Source organism: Betta splendens, chromosome 6 (genome assembly GCF_900634795.4).
Source record: "Betta splendens chromosome 6, fBetSpl5.4, whole genome shotgun sequence".
Classification (NCBI taxonomy): domain Eukaryota; kingdom Metazoa; phylum Chordata; class Actinopteri; order Anabantiformes; family Osphronemidae; genus Betta; species Betta splendens.
The window spans coordinates 5,918,020-5,942,806 of record NC_040886.2 but is presented as its reverse complement, the minus strand read 5'-3'; the positions used below and the strand labels follow the sequence as shown (position 1 = coordinate 5,942,806).

General features: G+C 45.6%; 1 protein-coding gene across 1 annotated transcript in view; it reads right to left on the bottom strand.

The window, feature by feature from the left end:
* cdh13 (cadherin 13, H-cadherin (heart)) overlaps positions 1-24,787 on the bottom strand; it is a 219,033-nt gene that overhangs the window by 85,774 nt on the left and 108,472 nt on the right. The window contains exon 7 of the mRNA XM_029154538.3: positions 10,636-10,780. Coding sequence (XP_029010371.1) covers positions 10,636-10,780 — 145 coding nt within the window. The remainder of the gene's footprint in view (positions 1-10,635; positions 10,781-24,787) is intronic.

Below are 24,787 nucleotides of genomic sequence, written 5' to 3'. Positions count from 1 at the left end.
CTGCAAGACTGACTTCCTGGTGATACATTTATGAATCAGACATGTCCAGAAAGGACCACTCGGCTTCAATTACTCATGTGTCCGATTTAGGAGCTGACTAAGAGCTGTGTTGCTTTGCGTCTGGTGGTTTCTTGGACACACAATCGCGTGCATATATGGAACACCGAGGCCCACGTTAAAGGTGTGAGCAGCCTTCATTTTGCAAGTTTCAGAATAAAATAATGCCAACAACTTTGCATCAGCGAAAAGCTGAGTAATGCTGTCAATTTTCAATAAAGCTCATGAGCCTAATCTGTAGCAGTTGCCTTAATAGTACGTTTGGTTAATTTACAGCTCCATTGCTTTCTGAAGTGTGTTTTTGCTTTGGTGGCCTATTATGGGTGCATATGCGCTGTAAACAGGAGCACTCGCTTCAGAGTCAACAGCCCCATTACTGCTACTACTGCAAAAACCTGTACTATGACAGAAGCAGATGAGAGAGATCCAGTACAGTACATCACTAAAAGGACGGACGGTGAATCTAAAAGACGTCAGAGGCTCTAAATGACAATCACAAGTTTATTAGTATCACACATGCACTCTACTTCTGCGCAACTTTGGTTAGTTTAGAGTTCAGGAGGCTGAGACACACGTTACATTACTCAAACAACAAGAAGCAGCGGGGACTTGTTTCAACTGAGACAGAACGATAGACATTAGATCTGTGAAAAACTGTTCCTCGGTTTGATGAGGCCCATGTTGAGAGAGGGAATGAGACAATAATAATTGAGAGTATATTATAATTGCTATATATACAGTATATAATAATTGCTTCCTATAGTACTTTCCCCAGGCAAAACTCACTATTGGTCTCTTGAAATCATTTCTGTCAGCGCGTGATGGCTTGTTTTTGCTCTGAACTCTCACTTTCTGTGACAAAAAAGGAAAACCCACCGAGTTCAGCAGGGAGACGGGTCCATGAGGACACAAGCATGGTCTGCTCCTCACAAAAAACAGTTGAAAGAGGTAAAACACGCTCATGAGCACATCTGTCTCCTGCATTAATTATTTGGCATAGATAATATATTTATAAGGCTTTTGTTTTAATTTTACATACACAGCGGGCGAGATGTATGGTGACCATCACAAATAGAGAAGAAGCGTAGCTAAAGATGAACCATTGCACCCACAACCTGCATGCAGAGCTATACCTGCTCATCCCCAATGCAGAGGTCGGCTTCTGTTCAAACTGCAGCCCTTTAGCATCAGGAGCTAAAGTAGACTGTCTCACAATAACCGCAAATGGCAACTGGTGAAACACAGGGGAGGCCAAGGGACATGTGGCGGTGTCTAAAGGCCTTCCAGCAATATATATTCCCTATGTTACAGGATGTCAGAGGCAGCATTATGATGGGGGGGGGGTTCTTCAAGTGATGGTTAATTTGTCTGAGATCCAAAGCAAACAGCCAAGACAATACAAGGCCGTCCTGTGTCACATCAAGGCTCAGACTTAAACCCTTTAAAGATCTGTGAAGACACCTGAAGATGGAGGTTCACCGATGCCTCCAATCCAATCTGATGGAGCTTGAGAGGATTTGTCAGGGCGGATGCGATAAAGCGCCTAAATCCAGGTGTGCGACGCTCGCGAAGACTCGCCCAAGAGGGAGAAGTTGGGCGACTGCATCGAAGCCAGAGGAAATTTACCGCTCCCGGCATGAGGACTGAATGAAGAGAAGTCACGGACTCAATTTACACGTTACGTATTAGCAGTCAGCTTGTTTGGCCCGGATGTATAAAAAGAAGTGGGATTACACACAATTTACAGCCTCGCTCGCGCCAACACATCTTCTTTATCTCGTTCGGTTGCTCAGGTGTGATGCTAGAACGCTAACGCTAACTGTCGTTCATATTAGAACACGCACAGTAAAGTTAAACGGCTGATGGGTCCCGTCCTGCGAAGCCTCCGTCACAGACTCCGCCACCTACCCATGCACGGTGCCATCTTTATTTTCGGTAATGACGAATAATAAAAGGGAGGCGCTCGCTCGCGTTGCCGCGTCAACCCATAACTGTCTTCTGGGGATCGATTCAAATGCCAGAATTACCTCCACTGCTCAAACCCATAACGGCATTCATGGAGGCAATTAGAAGGTTCTCTGTTGTGTGTCTGGAACATAAATACTGCATCAGTGTTTCCTCGCGGGACCAAACAAACCGGCGTCACTTGATGAATGAATGCAGAAAAGGCAATTTTTATAAAGCTTCGGGGGGAATGTGACTCTGACAGCATTCTATTTTTATCAAGCCCTATATGTTTTATTTTCATTGCTGAACAATTTCTCAAGCTGTCACGGGGAAAATAAAAATAAATGAAGAGAAGAGAAGCAAACGCCCAGATCCATCTCGCCATCACCCCACATGGCTACACCCATCCCGAGCCCTCCATCACTGTCCTTAACATGTACTTACTGCTGACTGGGCCGGGCTCCAGCGCCGGTCTCGCGCGGTGTCCGGTCCTATCAATTCCCGTCCGCCCTCGGTGGCAAAATGTCACGCGGAACACAGATCCTCCTTCGCGTAAACGCTGCACGAGCTGCAGCGTGAACGCTTGGAGCGACGCCTCCGCTGGATCGCGCCCGGCTCCGGTAACGGCAGGCATGTAATTCGCCGACTGATGGATAAACGCCTGGGCCCTGCAGACTTTATTACTAGCAGAAAACGCGCAGCCGGCTGCTGCCTCGTTCCCACGTGGGAACTTTGTCGTCCCCGCTTGTCTGACAATCCCAGATCAATACCCATTCGAGTCCAAAGAGCTTTTTCGCCTTCGGGGGGCCGAGCAGCCTCCGCCCGGTGCTGCCGAGCCGCGCGCCGGTGGCGACCGGCCGCTTTCTTAATTAGCAAGAAGTGGAAGGAGAGATGAGAAAGAGACGGGAGACATCAGAGGAGATTCTCCTGACCTGGAGTACAGGCGAGCGTCACTCGAGCCCAGCAGGGTGCAGCCGTAATTTGCAGTAAGCACATGTGATGGGGGAGAGTGATAAACCCAGGAGTCGAGTGTCTCTTCCCTCTCTTCTCATTTTTCACATTTATGTCAGAAAGCTGTCCTCAGATCAGCGTGCGCTTTGTGAGCACTTTTCTAAGACAACCCCTCTCGTTTAAACCACCACAATGTGATCGCTGGCTCATTTCACTCAGTCGGGCTGACGCCAATAATGAACCTAATTGGAACATTTTTGACATCTCTACGTTCACTTTTTCCACTCGATTTTCAATCTCGCCCGCGATGTCCTTGAAATAAACACGCTATAAACTCCCCGTTCTTTCATTTGCGTTTCACTCTCGCAGCAATTATGAAGTTAAGTGCTTTAGGATGAGAAAGACAAGAGGATATCAAATGGAGACATGCGGTAACGATAAAGGGAGGGAAGCTCCGTTTTTCCAGGCCGGCCTATATCGGTATCCTATTAGCCGAACTGTCTGGAGCACTTAGCTCGGATCAGCTTCAGTTTTGGGGTTGCGGCGTATTAAATTAAGGCGGAAGCGTCAGGTCACTGATATACCCTGGTGTGAGAGTTAGCGGCATCTCTCCACTCATCAGAGCACATTTATGCTCAGATAGAGGATGATACAGTATGAATGGGTTCTGATGCTCCTGGAGGTGAAGCTAAGCATCTGAGTATACAGTAAATAAGCTCTTGAGCGCCGGCGTCCGATAAAGCGCCGCTGCAGTGGACAGCGGCAGAAGACAAAGAGAGGAGATACAATAAATTAGAGAACCAGGGATGCGGCTGAGCTGCGAAAGGGCAGCAGCTGTCGCTTCTCGTCGGGAAGTGGGGCTCAGAAACGGGGCGATGGGGAGAGATAGTGGGGTTTTTTTCTGGTTGGACGACGAGGGTCTTCAGAGCGCGAGCGAGCGGGTCCCCACCAAAGCGGGGAATGAGCCAGATAATCAAGCATGAGTTGATGTGGGACTTTGTGTTGGGACAAAGGAGGATGGAATCTCTTTAATAGGTTAGCGGCTCTCAGGCAGCGGAGCGTCCACCGGGGCGGCTCAGGGTTGAGCCATTGTCGCCTTCGAGTCCCAGCCGTCCACACGCCATCGTACAGCTACGGAGCGGGGCTTTGCGCATTCTGCCACTCCTACTGTAAATGAGGAGTAAATTCTCATCTACATAACAGCCGCCGGTGAAAGAGAGAGGTAAACGAGAGGGAGGCTGGAAGGAGAGGAGCGAAGAAGACGGGTGTTGATGCTATTTAGCCTCGGAGTGACGCAGGGAACCGCACGGAGCCTCCAAGGGAGCAAAATAATTTGGTTCAAACCACAGAAATGTATTCAAACAAAGTTCCATTCACATACATTCTGATCAAATCACTATTGAGAATAAAGCCTATTTAGAATGCAATTTTTGGGGGGTCTCAGTGGTGTAATGCACATCGCTCCCTATGGTAATTCAAAAGAAGATAGCTCAGTTAAGAAGGCTCAGAGAAATCAATGATGCCTCACCGGTGAGAGGAGAACGGGCGCATATAAACAAGTCAGGAGCGTCTCACTGGATTCTATCACCGCTCAACAGGGGCCTGGATCACGTGTCACTCATCCGGCAACATTTGATCTTTAATTTGAAAAAGTTCAGACTCTGCGACTTCCATCAGCCAACGCGAGGCGCCAAGTAATTAGCGACAGGCAGAAGTCGGCCAGGTTGGGCTTATTACCTCGGCGAATCAAATGGCGTCATGTACACTCACCTCCATAAGAGTAAAGCGAGGGGAAGAAAAAACTCATTTATCCTCACACAACAATGTCCCAGAGTTAATTGGGCAGCGGCTTCCGTAGATAAGTTAGACATTAATTTGCCGGGCTTTCTCAACCTGACAAGCCGATAATGAGGCATTGTGGGACAACAGGTCACCTGGTAGGGTGCCGGACAAACTGTTCTCCGGCTAACAAAGGGAGAAGGGAGGAGGGCGAGCGGAGTGGAGGTAGAGACCGCAGTTGGACAAACAGGCACCATCATGCTACAAATTACCTGCCAGTTTTGGTGTAATCTCTCAGTTGAATCATTATCTAACTCCTGAATCAATCTCCTCCTCGCTTTCTTCGCGCCCATTGACGACTGCTGGCACCCCACCAACCCCTCTAGCTCACTTTCTTCCACTGGCCTTCCATAAACTTGCCAAAGGTACCTGCACAAGCAATTAGCTATTGATTTTGTTCACCTTTTATTTTGCTGAGGTTTTTCCTCCCGTCTCGGCGCCAGGATGAGGCTCCTGCCCGGAATGGCAAGTGGCAGGTTTGATGCGTATGGCGGAGGGGTGGGCATGCGTGTGAGGACGGCGTGATGGCGGGGGCCAACAGCGGGACCGGGGCCGCGGGGCAGAGATCATATCATTGACTGCACTTCAGACAGGGCTGTAACCACATGCTATTGGAGCAGACGGGCGCTTCGGGACAAGCGGAGATGGTCACGATGTGTGGTGCTCAGGGCCAGTTTTAATGATGCCACACGGATGCATGTCCGCACAACCAGCCCTCCTCTCCCATTGATTTTATTGGCTGTGATGAGGATGATGATGTCCGCTCTGCAAACACCCACTGACAACGGGCTGCTCCACACCTGTCTCCCACTGTGTCACACTGATGCATGTAACACAGTGAGAGAAGCACAAGCGCAGTACCATCGAGTCCACTCCCTCCTCAGCAACACAACAAGGCCCATCGCAAACGCAGCAACTACATGATTCAGTGCGTGTGTTCAGTATATTGCTCATTGGAAATGTTTTTACACTCCAGCATGTCGAAATGATCGCTGTGGAAGTAGCAGGCAAATCTACTGCATCGTGATATAATATGACATAGGATGTGAAAGAACACTTCCATTCACAGCGCCCACCCCATAGGCTGCATTTATCCTGCCAGTGTGTGTGTGTGTGTGTGTGTGTGTGTGTGTGTGTGTGTGTGTGTGTGTGTGTGTGTGTGTGTGTGTGTGTGCAGACCAGATCCATCCTTCTCTCCCGCCACAGCAGGAGCTCGGGCCTTAATTACTTTTGATATAAACACAAATTAGCCTGGAACACAAACACAGACTCGGCTATGAGTAATATCTTCATTTATCCCCCATCATGTCCAATTACGCAAGATATATCACCTATGTGCCAGATTTAACTTCTCTGCATTGTGCCGGCAGAGGAAGGATAAACATAACTTATCCCAAAATCATCGCTAAGATTTTGATCTAATGATTTTCCACTGTGCTCTGTTGAGACATAGCGTAATAGAAATCCTGTAAATTCAGTGTATGCAAACACCTACGTGCTTTTGTTTCAATGTAATGGAGTAAACAAGTAAAGCTGCTCTGTTATCACAGACAACTACACTGATTGTATGTTTGGGAATATGAACAAATTGAATATGTGGCTAATTTTAATTTGGAAATATGCAAATAGTGTGGGTGTGAAAATCAGACAAAAATGTCACACTGCAGTGGGTGGGTGACATGTGCCTTCAGCACAATAGACCGTGTCTATTTCAAATCAATTTCTCATAAACAGCCCTGCTGAGTTAATACACTCTAGAGCCAAAACATGTTTAATAACTCGCCATAGAAGGAAAATCTGCAGCCGGTATTACTCAAAAACTTCTATGTGAAAAACAAAATCTTTATACTATTCGTGCTTATAGAATAATTATCATTGTTTGATATTGATTAAAGTGTTGTTGTTGTTGTTGTTTTTTTTTTTAAATTATTGTTTGACCAGTACTTAGTTGAAAAAGTTGTTATCTTGCCTAAAAATCTATCAGTAAAGTACTGTAAAGTGAAGTGATGCGAAGGAGTCGATATGAAGAGCTCCAAAAAGTCGACTGGATTGTGCTACTGTAAGATGGGAGCAGATATAAGTAGAAAGGACGACCCGGCCCCGGATAAGCGGATGAAAATGGATGGATGGATGGATTGAGGTGTCAGAAACAGGCCTGGGGGAAAGAAGAGCATGAGAAGTGAAAGAAAGAAGACGAGGAGCTAAAAATGTGATGAAGGAGAGTCTGATAGAACGTTAACATTGCCACCAAACTAACTCACTGTAAGTAACATCCTCCATAGTTACAGTACATTCACGACCAATGGGTCTCTTCACTTTACAAACTGGTAATGGAATTGACCTGTAAGTCTGGACATTAAAGCGACAGAAGCACAAGGGTATTCTCACAGGACACACAATGGAGCGAATACCTTAACAAACCAAGGAAGTGCATGGTTGTTCTGGCTCCCCAGTGACCTCGAGATAGCCCTTAGGCACCTGTACAGGCTACAGCACTAGAAGATAGAGTATTTAAAGTAAAGTGAAGTAGTAAAGTAAAAAAAAATGTAACTCTTCTGAGTTCTAAGTTGGAGGGAAACAAACAAAGTTAAGAGTTCAAAGATGGATAATACATTTCTCAACACTCACTCACTCACTCACTCACTCAAATTATATGTATGTATGTGTGTGTGTGTTTATATATATATATATATATATATATATATATATATATATATATATATATATATATACACACAGTATATATACACTGTATATACTGTATACACATTATATACACTGCACATGTCTCGACCTGCCTTTGGCATCTTCCCTTTCCAGGGATTATTATAATACATTCAGTTTCTTGTGCGATTTAAATAGAAGTCTGTTGAGGTAGGCCACATGGACCGTACTGTATATATGTATGTATGTATGTATATATATATATATATATATATATATATATATATATATATATATATATATATATATATATATATATATATATATATATATATATATATATATATATATATATATATATATATATATATATATATATATATATATATATATATATATATATGCATAATTCGTTTCCACATAACTTTGGGGAAAAAGCCTTAATTAATATGTGTGTGGATTTCAGCAGCATCCTCATACAAATCAATCCTTTTAACATGTCAGTGAATCCTATGGAGACTTGTCAGGTAGGCAAATGCACTTGAAATGATTGATTTAGTAGCAGGCAGATTATTGAGGCTGAACCGATATGTTTAGTACACAGATTTACACACGCGACAGGCAAACGCTAACGCAAAGTCTACGGAGCTGCTTCTTCGTCTTATCTCTGAGCTCAATTAGATCTGGCAGCCATGGCAACTGAAGAACCAAGGGGCTGTCAGATCATGGCATCCTGAAAATAAAATAAACTTCAGTTCAATTTGTTTTGCTCTCTGTGGTTTATTCAATCAGCCTAAGCATGGGAGCCCTGGGTCCAGTCATCCGCTGGTAATAATAGGGAAAGGTACGCTGTAATGCAAAACTGCATTTAAAGGCAAATTCAATTGTTTGTGGGAGATGAGAGCAGATGCATCCCGGTAATGTAAAATGATTTCTCTTTTACCGGCGCTGAGTTAGTGGCATTCAGAGTTCAGAGTGTGTTTCCTAAACAGAGTCATGACATTGTGATGGTTCAGGTGTCGTGGGTGATCACAACGGAGGCCAAGGTAAAAAGGGACCTTCCTACTTGTGTCCTTTCTGATCCGTTGTCAGTGGTACACTGTAAAACACGCAAACATGTGTGACGGGCGCTGACACACACACACACAAACGAATGCACGCGTGTACACACACACACGCTCTGACCCTGTGTAAGCGTGGACAGTTGGATGTGCAGTCTGATGGAGCTGTTGTCTCAGGTTGGGGGTCAGAGCAGTGACTGCTCCCTTCACATCTTGTCGAGCTCTTCTCTCATCACTTGCGATTACTCCGTCTATTGCTATAACCTGTTTCTTCTGTTGGTTTTGACACCCTGACGCTACAGTATGTGCTGGACTGCCTTCGCCTATAGTGCTGCAGTACATGGTGCGCTTGACCCCAGCCTTTATTGATCTTGTGCTGAGAGTTTGTTCCTGTGCTGCCACGATGCCGACTGTGTGTGTGTGTGTGTGTGTGTGTGTGTGTGTGTGTGTGTGTGTGTGTGTGTGTGTGTGTGTGTGTGTGTGTGTGTGTTCGGTCCAGTTTGTCCAGCCGCTGCAGGGATTGTCTGTGCTGGTCCATAGGGTGCAGGGTTTCTGCTACGCTGCCTCTGGTTAGTCCGGACCCATCTGCTCCTGACTACATCCTCTCTCCTTGTTTAAATCCAACTACGCTTTCTACATTTCTAAGACGTTTCGACGTTGCTGTGGATCAATGTCTCGTCACTCACGGCTTCAGGTAGAGAAGGTGGCTGATGGTTGCGCCGGTATAGACCGAGTGAAGCTCTGTGAGGCCCTGCTGGTCATGAAAGTTTTTTTTGTTTAGTTTTTGTTTGTGGATGTAAGAACAAAGGAGGAATCACAGAATAAGCTGTTTTTTTCTCTGTATCACCGTCCGTGCGATCAGCCGCTCGCCTCCATTACTGTGGGCTACAACAAATGCATTTCTCCAAACAATCTGTGGCCTTCAAAGCTTTGCCCTTAGGACGCTCCACGTTAGCAGACACTTTCTCAGCGAATCAGCAGAAGGCGGCGAGCGACAGGAGTGCACAGGGTGAAGCCGGAGATGTTTTGCTAATTTCATCATCAGTGGCATGTGGTGCCGTGACAGCTGGAAAAACTCTAGCACTTGGAAAAATATTTTTTTTAAAAGCAGATGTGGAAAAAGTGTAGCAATATGTATTTTGTTAATAGAAGAAGCTGTGTCAAATATGTTATCATCCAGCAAGATACCATGTGGGCCAATCACACACTCCCGGTGGGTTCTGCTACGGTTGAGCCGTGCTTCCCAAGTGTAAACGTAATGGATGACAGCTTCCCAACTTTTCACCCACGCATCAGGAGGCAGCTCGGCAAAGTAAAGCTTTGTAACTGTGTAAATGTGCATACTGTACATTCAAGGAACATTTATTTATATTCCAGCACAGCGGCGGCAACAACCATGACGAAAGAAACACTTCACATAATGAAAGGGGGGAAAAAAGATGGGACGCGTCCCAGAATGAGGATTTCAGCGGAGGCACATGAACCCCTGAGGGACGGCTCTTCAGTACACTGTATTAATTTGCTGTGTTTTTAGTTGTTTTCACTCCTACAACACCATAACCCAGCTTAACTAAATGACTTACAAAATGGGAGTTACTGCTGTCGACCAAGGGATCAGCCTTCAGTGGGAGGTCTCACAGAGGATCTGAGCATGTGCAGTGGAGACATGAAGAGCCAGAGCTCAAAAGCTCCGAAAGATCAACAGGACGAAAGAAAAAGTCTCCTTCACGTGTGGACTGGAAGCTGTTACACAGCCATTAATAAAACACATGGCAGCTCGCTGTCTAATTTCTAGGAAAGATGTGTTAAAGAGGAGGGCGTTCAGTTTTAGTGTCGTCGTGTCTGATCTGGGTTCACTTCAGACGTTTGGATGTTCTTCTATCACAGTGACAACGCGTAATACTGTGCTAACCACAGTCGTAACAGAGCTAGTCAGTCAGGGATAACGCGCAGAGGCGTCAGACGCTGAGGCAGCAGAAACCACACAACAACTGTTTCCTAAGATGCTTGAACAACAGCGTCATCTCGCCTCAAATTAGATGTCCTCCCAAGTGGAGCAATTACAGCGTGCGAGTTCAATTCAGTGAGAACCAACCCCCCCCCCCCCCCCCCGTACCTGTAGGAGACCCCTCCAGCACCTCCCCCGAGTAGCGCGTCTCCCTGAAGATGGGCCGGTTGTCGTTCTGGTCAATGACTGTGATCAGCAGTAACGTGGGTCCGTCCGCGGGGTTTCCGTCGAAGTCCGTGGTCGACACCTCGAGCTGCGTGGACACAAAGGGAGAAGGGTTAAATTCCCCTCCACGGTTACTTACACATGCATGAGGTGAACCACCGGCCCCTCCGATGCCTCCACCGCCACTGGGAAAAACGGAGGAGCCTCACGTGCAGACACGGCGGCCGACATCTGCTTCTGTTTGCAGCCACGGAGCCATTTATTAGTGAAAAGCCTGCCCACACATTTAATAGAGGTTGTAGTGCCTCAGCATTTGTTGTCGAGAGCCGGCTCCAATAGTTTTTAAAAGTGGTAGAGCAATAACTGAAATGCAAACAACACTAAAATCGAGCAGCGTACGACAGGAACCACTGCGCTGACGACCGTCCTGGGAAAAACAGCGCTGTCTGTTTTGTTTATTTTGTTACTGTCCGTTAAATTTGAGTAAATCGCATCTCTGCATATTTATAGCGCAATTAAGTCCTGTGTATATGGATGATAAACGCGCAGCCTGTGAAGATGGCTCCACATCTCCATCACGGAGGAGGCCCACATCACCTTATTAATATTATTCTTTCATACTATCACACTCAAGTTGCACAAGCACGCCTTTGCTCCCTTGTTGTATCCTTGTGGTCAAAACTAACTACTAACTAAAATGGCATTACCTCCATTCCGACCCTAATCTGTGGCTAAATACGCAGCTGGCCCTCCTTTATTAGCAGGAGCAGGGCTGCGCAGATTCATCAGAGGAAGAGCAGGAGAGGCCCCGATTTATCTATAGCATCACATTAGCGGCCGTTCCTCCTCCGATCAGTAACGCATGACAAGCAGCAACCCCTCTATCACACGGGTCAGCCCACTCCCCTCCTGCTATCTTCTAATGCCTTGGCCTCCAAGGAGCCTAGAGCATATAGTGTAATGGCATTAATGTGGTTTTAGGTGTTAGGAGCCTAATGGTTCCATATATCATCTCATCCTCCTCCTCTCGAGTATTTACCATAGGAGGCTCTCCATCTGAGGGACCATTTCCTCCACTAACCTGCAGAACTGCTGACTCTCCACCGCTGCTGTAGTGTCCTCAGCTAAACGAACTTGCGTTTTCACATCATCTCCCTCTCACACACTAAAAGGTATCGTATGCTTTATGGATGAAACAGGCACACGAGGGGTGGGACGGCGGCGAAACGACTGTACTCATGACTCCACTCACTCACCCACACACACACACACACACACACACACACACACACACACACACACACACACACACACACACACACACACACACACACACACACACACACACACACACACACACACACACACACACACACACACACACACACGCACACAGACGTTAATGCCTTTTTTCCCTTTTGCTCAGCGTGTCGGAGCTGCTGTATAATGAGGGCATTAGCTGTGAGGAGCTATGGTGTCAGATCAACCAAGTACATGATCATAGCAAAGAAAATGCGTCATCATCAACACACGCTGTAACATATGCAGGGGCTGATCCTTCAAACACAGCCAAACATAAACAATTCACATGGTTTTCTGTACATGAAGACGTCTCAGCTCCTCTCCCACATACTGTAGGCCACAGTCCTACTGGGAACTGGGAGTAGTCAAATTAATGAAATTATATGAAATTATGCAGCACCACGTACACATAAATATATATAAATATATAAACAGTATATTATGATATAGGTTCAATAAAGAGAGAGGGAGAGAGAACGTAATAATTAATTATACGTAATACATAATTAGGTTTGTATATTGTTTAGTAGATGTCAGCGTCTCATGATCTCGTTACCCTGTGATTGGTCTTGTGGTGGTCTCACCACCAGACATCCCCACTCAATAATAGTGGACTATATACTAATGTAGTGTGTGTGTGTGTGTGTGTGTGTGGGTCAGTGCACATTAAGCTGCATGGACTTCTAAACAAGGCCATCCCTTCACATTAAAGGTCTGTTCTACTGCCTATTGTAGGTTATCGTTGCATCGAGTGTCAGGTTAACAGATCATTTAGGTAAACAAACTCCCTAATGAATCCACTGAGCTGAAACCAAAGTCCTTCCAGCTGCCTCCTACCCAAGCGTCCTTGTTACTGTATCCTCTATTCATCTCCAGGCTCGTAGCTGACTTTTTATCAGACTGAGATATTTCCTAATGTGGTTACGTCTGTACTGGTGATTCAAGTAGGAGAGTGTCGTGCCCACCCAGTTCCTGGAAGAGTTCCAGCTGTCAATCATCCCATGTTGTCGCAAATGAACAGGAGCCTTTTTTCCACAACCAAGGACACCAGAATAAGTGTCACCTCTTTTGGCAGAGGACGTCTGCCTGCTTTGACTCATACACATCTTAAATCTTATCCTGTTATAACAAATGATTGAATTTCATATATTGTATTTGCAGTCTGCAAAAAAAAAAACATCTTTGTTCCAGCTAATTCCAGCCTGATTAGGCCTAGTCATCTGAGATGTTGGTAAAAGCAGCCGCTCCTCCTCCTGACCCCGCTCCTCCAGGATGCTGCTCCGTCTCCTCTAATACCTCTGTTTGTCCTTGTGCACAGAGCCTGCTTACAACGCTGGACCTGTGCACCTCATCTTCCCTCATAGAGACATTTGAAGCATTTTATGTGGGCGCTGTCTATTAGTATGTGAGAGCGTGAGAAATAAGGTCTTTGGAGACCGGCCTCCAGCCTGTGGCATGTATTAGCAATAACGTACACAGCATCATCAGTCACTCGTACCTCCAGGGAACTGCCAACTCCTCTGAATCGAATTGTCAAAGTTAAATAAGGGAGAAGTCCTAAGTGAATATGAGAAAGTATATGAAACATGTGTCTCGCTTTGTGTGCGCCGTGCTTTTATTCCATGTTATCGACTCCCCCTGTATTAATGCGAGCGACAACAATCAACCAGTAGCGTTCCAGCAGAGCCTCTGTGTGCGCGCGGGCGGGCAAAATGCGTCCAGGGCTATTTTGTCTCCGCTGCAAACGGCGGCAAAATATTTCCCGGAGTCGAGAATTTGCCTCCGCGCGTGCGGGAGGAGAGCGATTTGATCTGGGGAGAAAATGACATATTAAAAGGCAGGGAAAATTGGAGAAGATGGGCCCCCGCTTGCGCCAGACCAGCAGCTGCCGGTCACAGTGGAGATGTAACCAATTTGCCAGCGCGGGCACTCGCCACCAGGGCTACATCTGTGTAAATGCCATGCTGCCTGTTAGCGGCGCGCCGCTCGGAGGCCCGACACACGCGGTTCTGCTCACTTCACCTTTTTTTTTTTGCTCTGAGACGGCGCTGGAGAAACGGAGACGCCGCTATTTTATCCTGATCATTATTGCACTTGACATCTTCGTTAGCTTTGAGGCCAGTGTGCTTTCTAAATAAAGAACACACGTATTCATTATTTGTGTGATTACGGAGGCAACTTCATATGTTTACTGAAATGAGAATGTGCACTATTGTCAAATTTGCTTTTCCATCTCAGGTGTATGTCCGTTAAAAATATATATTTTACACCTGTAAGCTGTGGCTTCAACATGAAAAGGTTGGGTTCATTCAAAATACACAAAGGGAGACTTCTCTATTTGCAGGATATAAATGCACGCCAACACAAACAAGTGCAAGGTTGTACAGTACAACTGTAAATGAATCAATTAAGAGCAATTACGTCCAACTAAACTTTTCCTCTGAGGTCTCTCGTCTTATTTTAGCTTAAATTGCAGCTTAAATTGGTTCCTCTCCGTCCGTCACCTCTTCGCCTCGTATAGAGCTCCACCACTGAATTCTAAAAGGGTTTTGTTTCCATTTGAGAAGCGAGGTTGATTACGGGGCAGCGGTATTGGCAGCGGTGTGAGCCAGAGCTCCAGTCAATCGGCCATTTGGCTTATTGTAGCAGGAGCAGAGGAAGAGGTAGCTGAGCTGGGGAGGCTTTAGAGCAGCCTTAAACACGGACAAGAATGGGACGAGTGAAAGGGGAAGCGGTAGAAAAGAGCCTCGGTCATGCATATGGAACCGTCCGCATTGCCTCCTACTGCCGTCGCCCCATTTCACATTCACCCAGCATTCAGCAAAGACCCAGCCATTCAAGGCGGCCTCTCTTTGCCGGCGAGGCAAATTCAAAGGGGCCTCTCCCTAAGATCCCGGTGAAGCTGCTCTGCAGCGGCTCTGAGGTGGAAGGAGACCAGCGCCTCCCCAACACTCAGCCTTTATCAGCAGCCCGCGCTCCCCCCCCCCGAAACCCGCGGCCCTGCCCTCGAAGGTCCAGACCCCAGGAGGGCGTAAAGCACCCTCTGCGTGCTCCCTTCCACACAGCGGGGAGGGGAACGCGGCGGAATCTACAGCGTAAAACCTGCTGATCTGCTCCGCGGTGCAGCTCCAGCAAAAAAAAAAAAAAAGTGTTTGATTGGCCAGAAGAGTTGGAAAAGGTAGAGACTGCGGAGCCCGAGGGTGAGGCTCGCACACATCAAAGCCGTGAATCTGAACAGTGCTTCGTGACGGCCAAGCGACGGTGGCGAAGTTGGCACGGGTGCAGCGCGGCGCCGCCGATCAAACGGGGAGCGTAACATGCTGTACATCACGTGGCGGCAAAAATAGCCCTGTTTGATTTTCTTTCATTCTCCCTGTGTTTAAGTCAAAAAGACAAATAAAAAAAAAATCATTTCACAGTCATTGTGCCGCGCCGCAGCCTCTTCGGCGGCAAGGAGAAGCCCTTCAATCATATTTTCAGTTTTCATACACCTTATAGCACAGCAAGGTGTGATAACGCGGGGATGTTTTTCCATCACTTTCCCTCAAGAATTTCCCCTTTCTTCCTCTCTGTTCTGCTCAAAGCTTAGACCTGGAGGCAACAGCTTCCCTCAGTAAAACCCGCTGGGAGCAGAGAGAATGTTAATCCACCGGTCCTGCACACATCTGCTGCATCTCCTCTGAAAACTCGACTTCTAGACTGTAGCAGGGAAGTGGCAGAGCGCAGTACGAGCAGGGTCCTACTCTCACCCTACAGGACATGGGAGACAGAGGCAAAGCATTGGGTTTGAGGAGCATGGGGTTTTCTGCTGAACGGCAGGTTTTTAATTCAACTTTATGGCATCAAAGACAAAACAGCAGTTAAAGCCCAAGAAAAAGAAAGAGAAGACCTGCCTGAATTACGAGCTTCAGGCTTGTTGTGAGACATTCTTAGCCATGCCTGCAGCAGCTCTTCAGGGATGGCCCGGGGGACAAATCATACAATTAATTAACTTTAAATCTAGCGCCAGCCTCAGGTCAGGCCTTTTAATTGTCTTAAACTTTGGTTTATGACCAAACAGATGAAATAATCGGATTTGGGACTTTTGCCAGACAACTGTATAGAGACGATATGTTAATGCTGAACAAATACGATGCTACAACATGATCATGCGCCTCTTAAAAGCACTGAGTGGTAGAAGTTGAGTGAGTGAGTCCAATAAAGTCCTAAGTCCATAAAGAATAATGGTGTTGTTAGTCTATTGTAGACTAACATATGCATATTAGGGCACATTTTAATTGAAACTATCTGTATATCTCCTAATATAATACATGTTGAGCAGCCAGTTCTAAATTTTCACATGGAAACACTAATGTCTTGATCACATTTACATGTAGAAGTACAAAGTCCCTTTCAGCACGAACGTCTCAGAAATAGTAAATTATTAAATAAATGATAATGTCCTCTTCAGCAAACACAACTAGTCTTAGAATACCAGATTGTGTTACGCGTGGATCTCTTTTTCTGTTTCTTATCCCCGAGTCACTGATCTTGAAATATTCCTCATTACATCAAAAGAAAAGAGGCTCTTGGAATGTCAAAGAAGATATTAATAGATGGTCTTTAGAGGGAGAGAGATTGAACGGGAGATGGAAGGTGGAAACGAGTGGGGGGGAGTTAAAAGTATAGAGGAGATAGAAAATGATAGAAAAGATCTTTCATTCAGCCGGCCGTCTGGCGAGATAAAAAAAATAATCCTGCTTCTGAGAGGCACTGAAAGAGTCACAAAGGCTCTCCCTGGTGTATCATGGCACAAAATAGACCCCTCCTTTGCAAAGGTATAATTCAATCTCCTTTTGTCTGGCTGTAAAGGCGGTGTTTGGAGAGCTGGTGGAAAACGGGGGGTGCACGTCCGCTCCCCCTTCCGTTGTACAGCGCTATATTTGTCCTCGCGGACGAAATGTGTTGTGCTCAGCGGTGGAATATGACATCGGCGTGGGAGCTGGGAGCAGTTATCACAGAGGAAACACCTCAGATACCGCTCTTAAACGAACGGCGGCGGCGGCCATGATCTGGTGTCATTACGCACGGTTTATCATCTACAAACCACTAATTTGAATCTGCCGCAAAGACGTCAAGGTTATAGTCTCAATATAAACTCAATCAACTGTTTATCTTTGGCACATTCAATGGATCCACTGCGAGTTGTGACATCCACACAGCTGCAATCAGTCCTGCCAGCGACAAACCTGGAGCCCTCTCTTTAAATATAAAGCACATTTTTCATAAAGCTAATAAAACTTCCTGACAAAGCAAAAATGCGTGGGAAAGAGAAAACGATCGGGTTTTTTTAATTTCACAGCAACATTTAGTCCTATATTATTAGATATTATTAACACTGGGTTTGAAACTCATCAATAATAGGCGTGAAATGTTTCGTCTGACGGTGTTGTTGTTATTAGAGCTACTAGGCTGTCGCTGATATGATGATATGATCTGGAAACATACAGTTGAACTGATTCCACAAGCAGCTTGACATCAGGCCCAAACGCTCATTTTCATTGTCAGGTCTGTAATCCATAATCAGAAATAATCAGATCAAATGATCACGTGGTGCTAATTTTAAGAGTCTGTTATGAAACATTCACTTCATAAAATCAACATTTCAGCTGGTTTCTACTCTAACCATATTCTAACAATATACTGCATATTAAGTTGTGTTTTCCTCCCTGTAGTGGTTGCCAAGCAAAAATGGTCTCTCAGCAGAATATACTGTTGACTGGAGTATATAATTCCGGCTATTTTAAAGTTGAAATCACCGTGTTGAAACTTTGAAAGCAACTTATTGTTCCTACAAATGACTTTCAGGTGACACAGAGTAAATAATAAATGCCTTTTCAACTTTGGATGGGCAATCATCAGCAGCGATGCCGTCTCCTCTCACTGTGCTTGTCCTCCGCCTCCCCCAGGATGAATTCAAGGCACCTAGCGATCCATTCCAGTGAATTTCCAATCTTTTGTGGTCAATTTCAGCGATTTCAGCAACTAATAATGGGAGGGTTTCTGCCTCCACAGCAGAAAGTGGAGCTGCCCCGCCACAAAAGGCATGTGGGCTTGTGCCACGCTGCTCAGCAGGTGGCGGCCAGGCCGAATTAGCAGCGGGGACGCCCAGGGCTGAGCAACAGGGCACTGGCTGCTTAATCAGGTTATCTGGGAGCAGGTCATGCGACAGCAGGATGGTGCCACAACCTTCAGAGTGAAATGATCCTGACCCCGAAGGAAGACTTTAAACTAGAAGTATATTTAAAAATAAATGTTTATTCTTCTGAGCCTCTCTTACAGCTTCACTGCAAAGCGCTTCAAAGAGACGTTCGTCTGATCATCAAATGCATTTGAAGTTTCCTTACTTTTGAAGATTTCGGAAACTAGAAGTACGGCGGTGGTTGCCTGAGAGACCGAATGGCAGATGCAAAGGGACATACTGTTCCTGTGTCTGTGACAGAAACTAGTCAATTATGCATGTGAATAAAAAATTAGAGGCCACAGGCATTATCAGGGTGCAACAGTGAGCGGCCCTGTGGCATGGCGGCACCGCTATTATGCTTCTTAAGGGTAGGAGCTACTGCAAAGGCTAAAGGTTTGTTTGCTCATGGAGTAGGTGGTGGTGCTGTGTGTGTGCGTGCGTGTGTGTGTGTGTGTGTCCTTTATCTCTTGCCCACATACAGGCACTAAGTGCACATCAGGCTTGTTTTCCTCTGTGCAGGGCAGCATATCCTGAACTCCAAAGCCCAGGAAATTACAGGCCAGCCAAGCAGAAAACAGGAGTGGGATTTGGACAACAGGCTTCACCTTCCTCAGGCCTCGGGCTCATGAAGCTACACCTACTGTAAATGAGGAATGCATTAAATTGCGAAATGAAACAGCAGTGTGTGGAGGACGTGTGCACTGTGTCCACACATTTAGGTGAAAAACACGCAGTGTACGGCCCCAAAAGAGCCGCAGCCCCGCTTGTTTGTCTCAGGTGTGTTCAGCCAATCAGAAGCTTTAACTCCAGACACAAAAGAAGCAGGTTAACCCCAAGTGTGTGTGTGTGTGTGTGTGTGTGTGTGTGTGTGTGTGTGTGTGTGTGTGTGTGTGTGTGTGTGTGTGTGTGTTTGTGTGTGTGTATGTACTCTTATTGCCAGACAATTACTAATTCTCATCATCCCCTTTTTTTATTTCTTATTTTGTCGCCTCTTCTCCTAAACCGGTTGTTGCACTTTCAGTGGACAAGATACATAAAATCACTCTAATCAACATATTTTTATAGACAGTTCAACAGGAATTTTGTTTTGTTGCAGGCAAAGCACATACAGTTCAGCATTGTAACACAAAAGACATACTGTAGCATGCACCAAAAACAACAAGTCAATATATAACAAAGCTCTGTGTAACATAACACAGTAAAAGCCCAGGAACACAATCAGCACATGAAGCATCCACCAAAACAAGCACAGACCCAACGAGATTGAGTCATTGTCAACATCCATCCAAAGAAGGTTTGACCCAGTTGAACCTGGCTACTAGGTTCTGGAACTCTATTCAAGAGGATGATATAGTGTACATTCGATCAGAGTTTATCCATGTTACAATGAAAGGACTGAACATTGAGCAGATTTATACCCAGCTGCAGGTCCTCTGCGTGACCTCACGCAAACAGTCTCTCCTGCCTCGCTTCCCTGCTTTACCTTTGTCTGTGGCAGCGATAGGAACTAGCAGGACTCAAAGACTGAAAGTCTGTCAACTTGTCAGACGTCGAGAACACATTGATAGCACAAAATACCAGGATGTTGAATACAACATTTGACAATATACTGTAGCTTGACTAAAGAAAGCTGCAACATACTGTACGCAGAGCAATATACTGTACAGGTCAATAGACTTCAGTATGATACTGTATGCACTAATCCATACTCTAGGTAAAATCCTAAAAGAACGATCCTTGATATGAAAGATGATATATGGCCTGTTATTTCATTATTTACACCCATTTAATAAATGTTTAATCTTTAAAAAGTTTCAGAAAATATAACTTGCCCATTGGTGTCACCTTCTTCCTGCTCCTAAAGACGAACACAAACATCCAGAGGCGAATACTGTACATCGATGTTTGGATAAAGAGAGTCCCACTGATACAAATCAGCATGCAGGGCTGCACACAGGCACAAATATACAAACAAAGCCGAACAGCGCTGTAACCTCGCTAAAGGTCAAATGTTCAGGATTTCAGCAAGTCACAGTTCTCCAACCTCAGCGACGTGATGGATTAATCTGAATTTCTCTCTCTCGCTCTCTCTCTCTCTCCACCTTAGCGGGAGCAAGCAGTCCCAGAGGAGCAGGTATGAGCCACGGGGACAGATAGAGCGGAGCAGCGACTGAAAAATTTGATTAAACAACAAAACCGTGTAGGGAACCATAAGGTCTGCGCTTTGCGCCTTGAGGTGGAACGATCGAATACTGCAGAGTCACCAAATTAGCTAATTGTGGGAATTATGTGTTGTGTATGTCTGCAAAAATGAAAAACCCCTCAAGCCATTGAACACTCGCACTGATTTGAATACAGTACCGCGCGCCGCATTTTAATGCCGTGACGTGCCCCGGAATGCTTCTGTTGGCGCCCGTCGTGTACAGTGAGTGTGTGGTGTGCAGGAAACGGGGGCATTAGTGGAACGGAGAAGCTGAGGAAACACTGGGGTGTAGCAGTGGTGGGATCGAATGGATTTTCGGGGCTGTGGAAAAGGCCGAGCTGCCAAGATATTTCTTCAGCTCTCCTGATGCTGTAAGCCTCAGTAAAGCAACGCCGCGCGGCTCAATACAGCAGGTGGTGGAGCTCTCAGCTTCCTAATGCACTTACTGTGGATGTACTGCAAGGTGCATGGCAGGCTGTTTGCTCCACACGCACCGGTATGCGCCGGGGTCCTTCCTGCCCCGACTGAAGCGCAAACACATTTGTCTCTCTGGCCAAATGTAATTTATGCAAAAATTATTCATGTATCTTAAGGGTTTACTGTAGCGTGCGCGTGCATATGCCACATATTAACAGCTGCTGTCGACAGACCTCCACTGGTAGTGTTAAAGTAGCTTTCTGCAATCTCTCACTATAGACTCCACAATTCTGATAATTATTCATGAAAATAATGCAACTGGCTTCCAACTTATAGTAGAGTCGAGTGACATTAGGCGCCCACAGCAGTCATCGGTATGTTTGTCTAACTAACATGCAAAACTAAGAATAGCAACCAGAAACCTCAATAAAACACATTCAACTTTCTCAGCATCCTGTTTTGTTGTATAAATAAAAAGGAGAATTTACTAAATCTTTATTTTGAGAGTCAGATGTCACGGCGAGTACTCTCCAGAGGACAGATCTGTCAGTGAAGGCGGTTTAATGTCGACTCTGTCAAAATAGGTAAATAAAAGGTGGACAGATCTTTACTGATACAGCTTTGACGAGCCCATGAATCTAAAAACGATATATTTAAAATAAAATAAATTCCAAACAGCTGTCAATTCCCAGCTTGGCCTTTTTAGAGCCCAGAAAGGTCCACGGGTTTGTTTTTTTTACTTTTAAGTGAGCCCCCGCTTTGTCACTGTGCACTGTGGCTTGACAGATGGAATATACAGGGCAGGGTATGGAGTCCTCAGATCTGCTGTCAAAGAACATCAGACGGGGGGATGCCACTCTGCTGTGAGGCAGGGGCTGAGGCAAGGTTTGCGGTGCCGGAAGCCCCCCCCCTCAAAAAAAACAAAAAGAATAACAAATTATCCAAATATCAGGATGTGAAGAAATAAAGCGTTAACTTGAAAATACCCATGAGCTTTTTGAACCTCCTCAAATGTCAGATTCTCCCTTGTAAGCACGCACGGATGACTCACCACACTCATTGTTGAGTCGACCTGCATTACCGAGGGTCATCCCCCTACCTGTGTAAACAAGGCTGTTATTCATGGCTTCACGTTCCATTCTTCCTGTGTCCTGGGCCAATTAGAGCTCTTCCTCAGCGCTCGCAGCCCCGACGCCAAGCTCGTCACCGCCGTCTGTGAAGCCCTCTCCCTTCCTGTCCATTTTCCATTTCATTAACATTTATTTTTCGCCCTAATTGAGCCTAATAAGAAAATAATGTTTGACATTAAATCATCTCGAACGCGTGGCCCAGCTATTTGCGGCGCCTGTTTGTTTTTCCACGGCGAACGTTCACTTTTGCAGCGCTTTATTTGTTCGCCTCGCTTGGTTCTGCGCTTCATTTTATTGCCTCCTTACAATTTCCAGGTTCCATCTGTCTCGGGTCGACCCCCCGCCGTTGATACACTGTGCTTTTCCCAACTTCTGCTTCGTTGGAGCTTTGCAACGCCGTCTGCATCCATACATTTCGAGCTGAGCCTTCGAAACTGGGGCCGCTGCATTTAGATACCAAGCCAGTCGGCGTTATCGATTTAATTTCTTCAAAGCCGGTGGCCGTATTTTGATATACACTGACCTTGCGGGGAGGCCGGAGCATTACTTTCCCAATAGTAATCAATCATAATCATACCATAAAACAGGGGGGGGGGGCAGAGTGGACAACCTTGGTTCTGAGCACCGGTGAACAATGAAGGGATTCTTCATACTGGCAGAAACACTGAACGGAGGCCTCACAGCTTAAACACATTGAGTAGGACAAGGCAGCGGAAAACTACCTGGGGGACAGTATTGACATACTGTAAAGCCAGTTGTACAGACAAGAGACAGACATACTGTATAAAGCTGTGCTAGAGGAGCCGTGAAATGCTAATGTTTATCTAAAACCAACCTGATAACGCAGCCATTCTGCTCTCGTCTTGTACTGTATGTTAACTAAATACAATAATATGGCAAAATTCCAAACCAAGGACTTCACTGTTCATCTTTAGCCTCAGACATTAGCTTCAGTAGCTTGGTTTGTTACTGTAGGACACGTACACAAAAGCTATCGAGGCATCCTTGCTTTAAACAACAAAATGAGCCTAATGATAGCGGAGCCACAAGTAAAACCAAAACAGCAGTTCCGAACCAGGAAAAGTGTTAAGGTGCTAAAACGCTCCATTATGCTCAGAAGAATAAGAGTCTGGTTTCTGGTGATAATCAACTGTGGGAACGTTATTACAAGAAACACCTTTTACATAAAATATATGAAGCAATGCCACTATAAAAAGCCCGAATATAACAGCTTTAATAGATATGCCTAACATAAAGCAAAGATTGTGCCATATGATAGAGAAAGCCTTTCAGCTTTTCCTTTCACTCTGCCGATAAAATGCCTCCGGCGTAATAATGATTTTAATCTACCTCTGAATATTTCATGTTCCGTCCCCGCACCATTAGCCATTAGCTACGGCGGAGAAAGGAGCCCCGTTTAATGAATGTGACCGGGACGGGGGCTGCCAGAACCACTGGGCGCCGCAACCGCGATACACTCTTAATCCTGCACGCAGTTGCCGGATCACCGATAAAAGGGCGCAGCCGCGTTTGATAGCGGACTCGCGAGTTGCTGTAGGATAGGAGGTGGCGCAGCGCTGGTGGGGAGAGGCGAGCGCTGGGGTGACAGCGCAGAGGCTGTGAAGCCTTTGTGCATGTACAGACTGGGAACACGGGCTGCTATCAGAGAACACCGCCATCATCACTGCTATCACACCACCATCATTGGAGATGGAGCGCACACAATGAAGGGCGTAATTGATGTTACAAGCCAATTCTCCCCAGGCCATTGAAACAATGGTGTATTAGGCCAGTTCCATTCTCTTGCTGTGATGGAATTATTTGGCCATTGACTGAAACCTTCAATTAAGTCTGTGAGCTTTTATGGTGAGAATACGAAGGCAAATTCCACAATGGTGGTTTTTGGAAAGCAGTCTTGCTCCAATTCCAATCTGAAGCTGCCAGTCAGATGCACTAAGCGTGTGCCTCATAACGCATTTTATCTAAGCTAATGTTATTTTAAGGCACCTGCGCGGTGGAGCCGCGTTGAAATGATGACTGACAGGTTCAATAAAGCTCGTTTCTGTTCCGGCCGTCACATGACAAGTAATGAAGTGCATCCGCTGCCACCTCTGTCGTGTCGCATATTGAAACCAACAGCGATAGTCGTTTTTCAAATAGCTAATCCAAATGAATATCGGGCACCAACATTATCTTAGGGAGGAAGAAAAAAAGAGACGAATCGAAGAACAAAGAAGTCAAAAGGGAGACAAATCACTCAACGATTATGGTGAATATTGGTGGCGAAGCTTCAATGCTCTGGAAACAAGTATGGAAGATAAGGAATTGAGAGTTGAATCGGCTACTTCTGGAAAGGTAATGTGCTCTGTAATAATAAAATCTGTTGCCTGCAGTTCTAATAAATCACCCTTATCTTGAAAGAGCGTTGTATGTGTGTGTGTGTGTGTGTGTGTGTGTGTGTGTGTGTGTGTGTGTGTGTGTGTGTGTGTGTGTGTGTGTGTGTGTGTGTGTGTGTGTGTGTGTGTGTCTACTGTGCTATTTTATTACCTACTGCAGTGCATCATCTCAGAATTATTGTTATTGTTTACTCATACATTTTAAATATGTCTTATTAAGAAACCTGGGTTTTAAAGTAGAAAATATAAAAGTTCCTTTGTTTAAAATGATCCCCCCGAATGTAAATTATATTATACCTGTACATTTTCTATACACTGTGCCTGCAATAAAGAAGCTGTCTAACACCCAAAGCAAAGAACGTAATGGGCTTCAATTTAAAACACACTCACTGTAATCTGGGTGTATTTCAGTTCATCTCCTGGA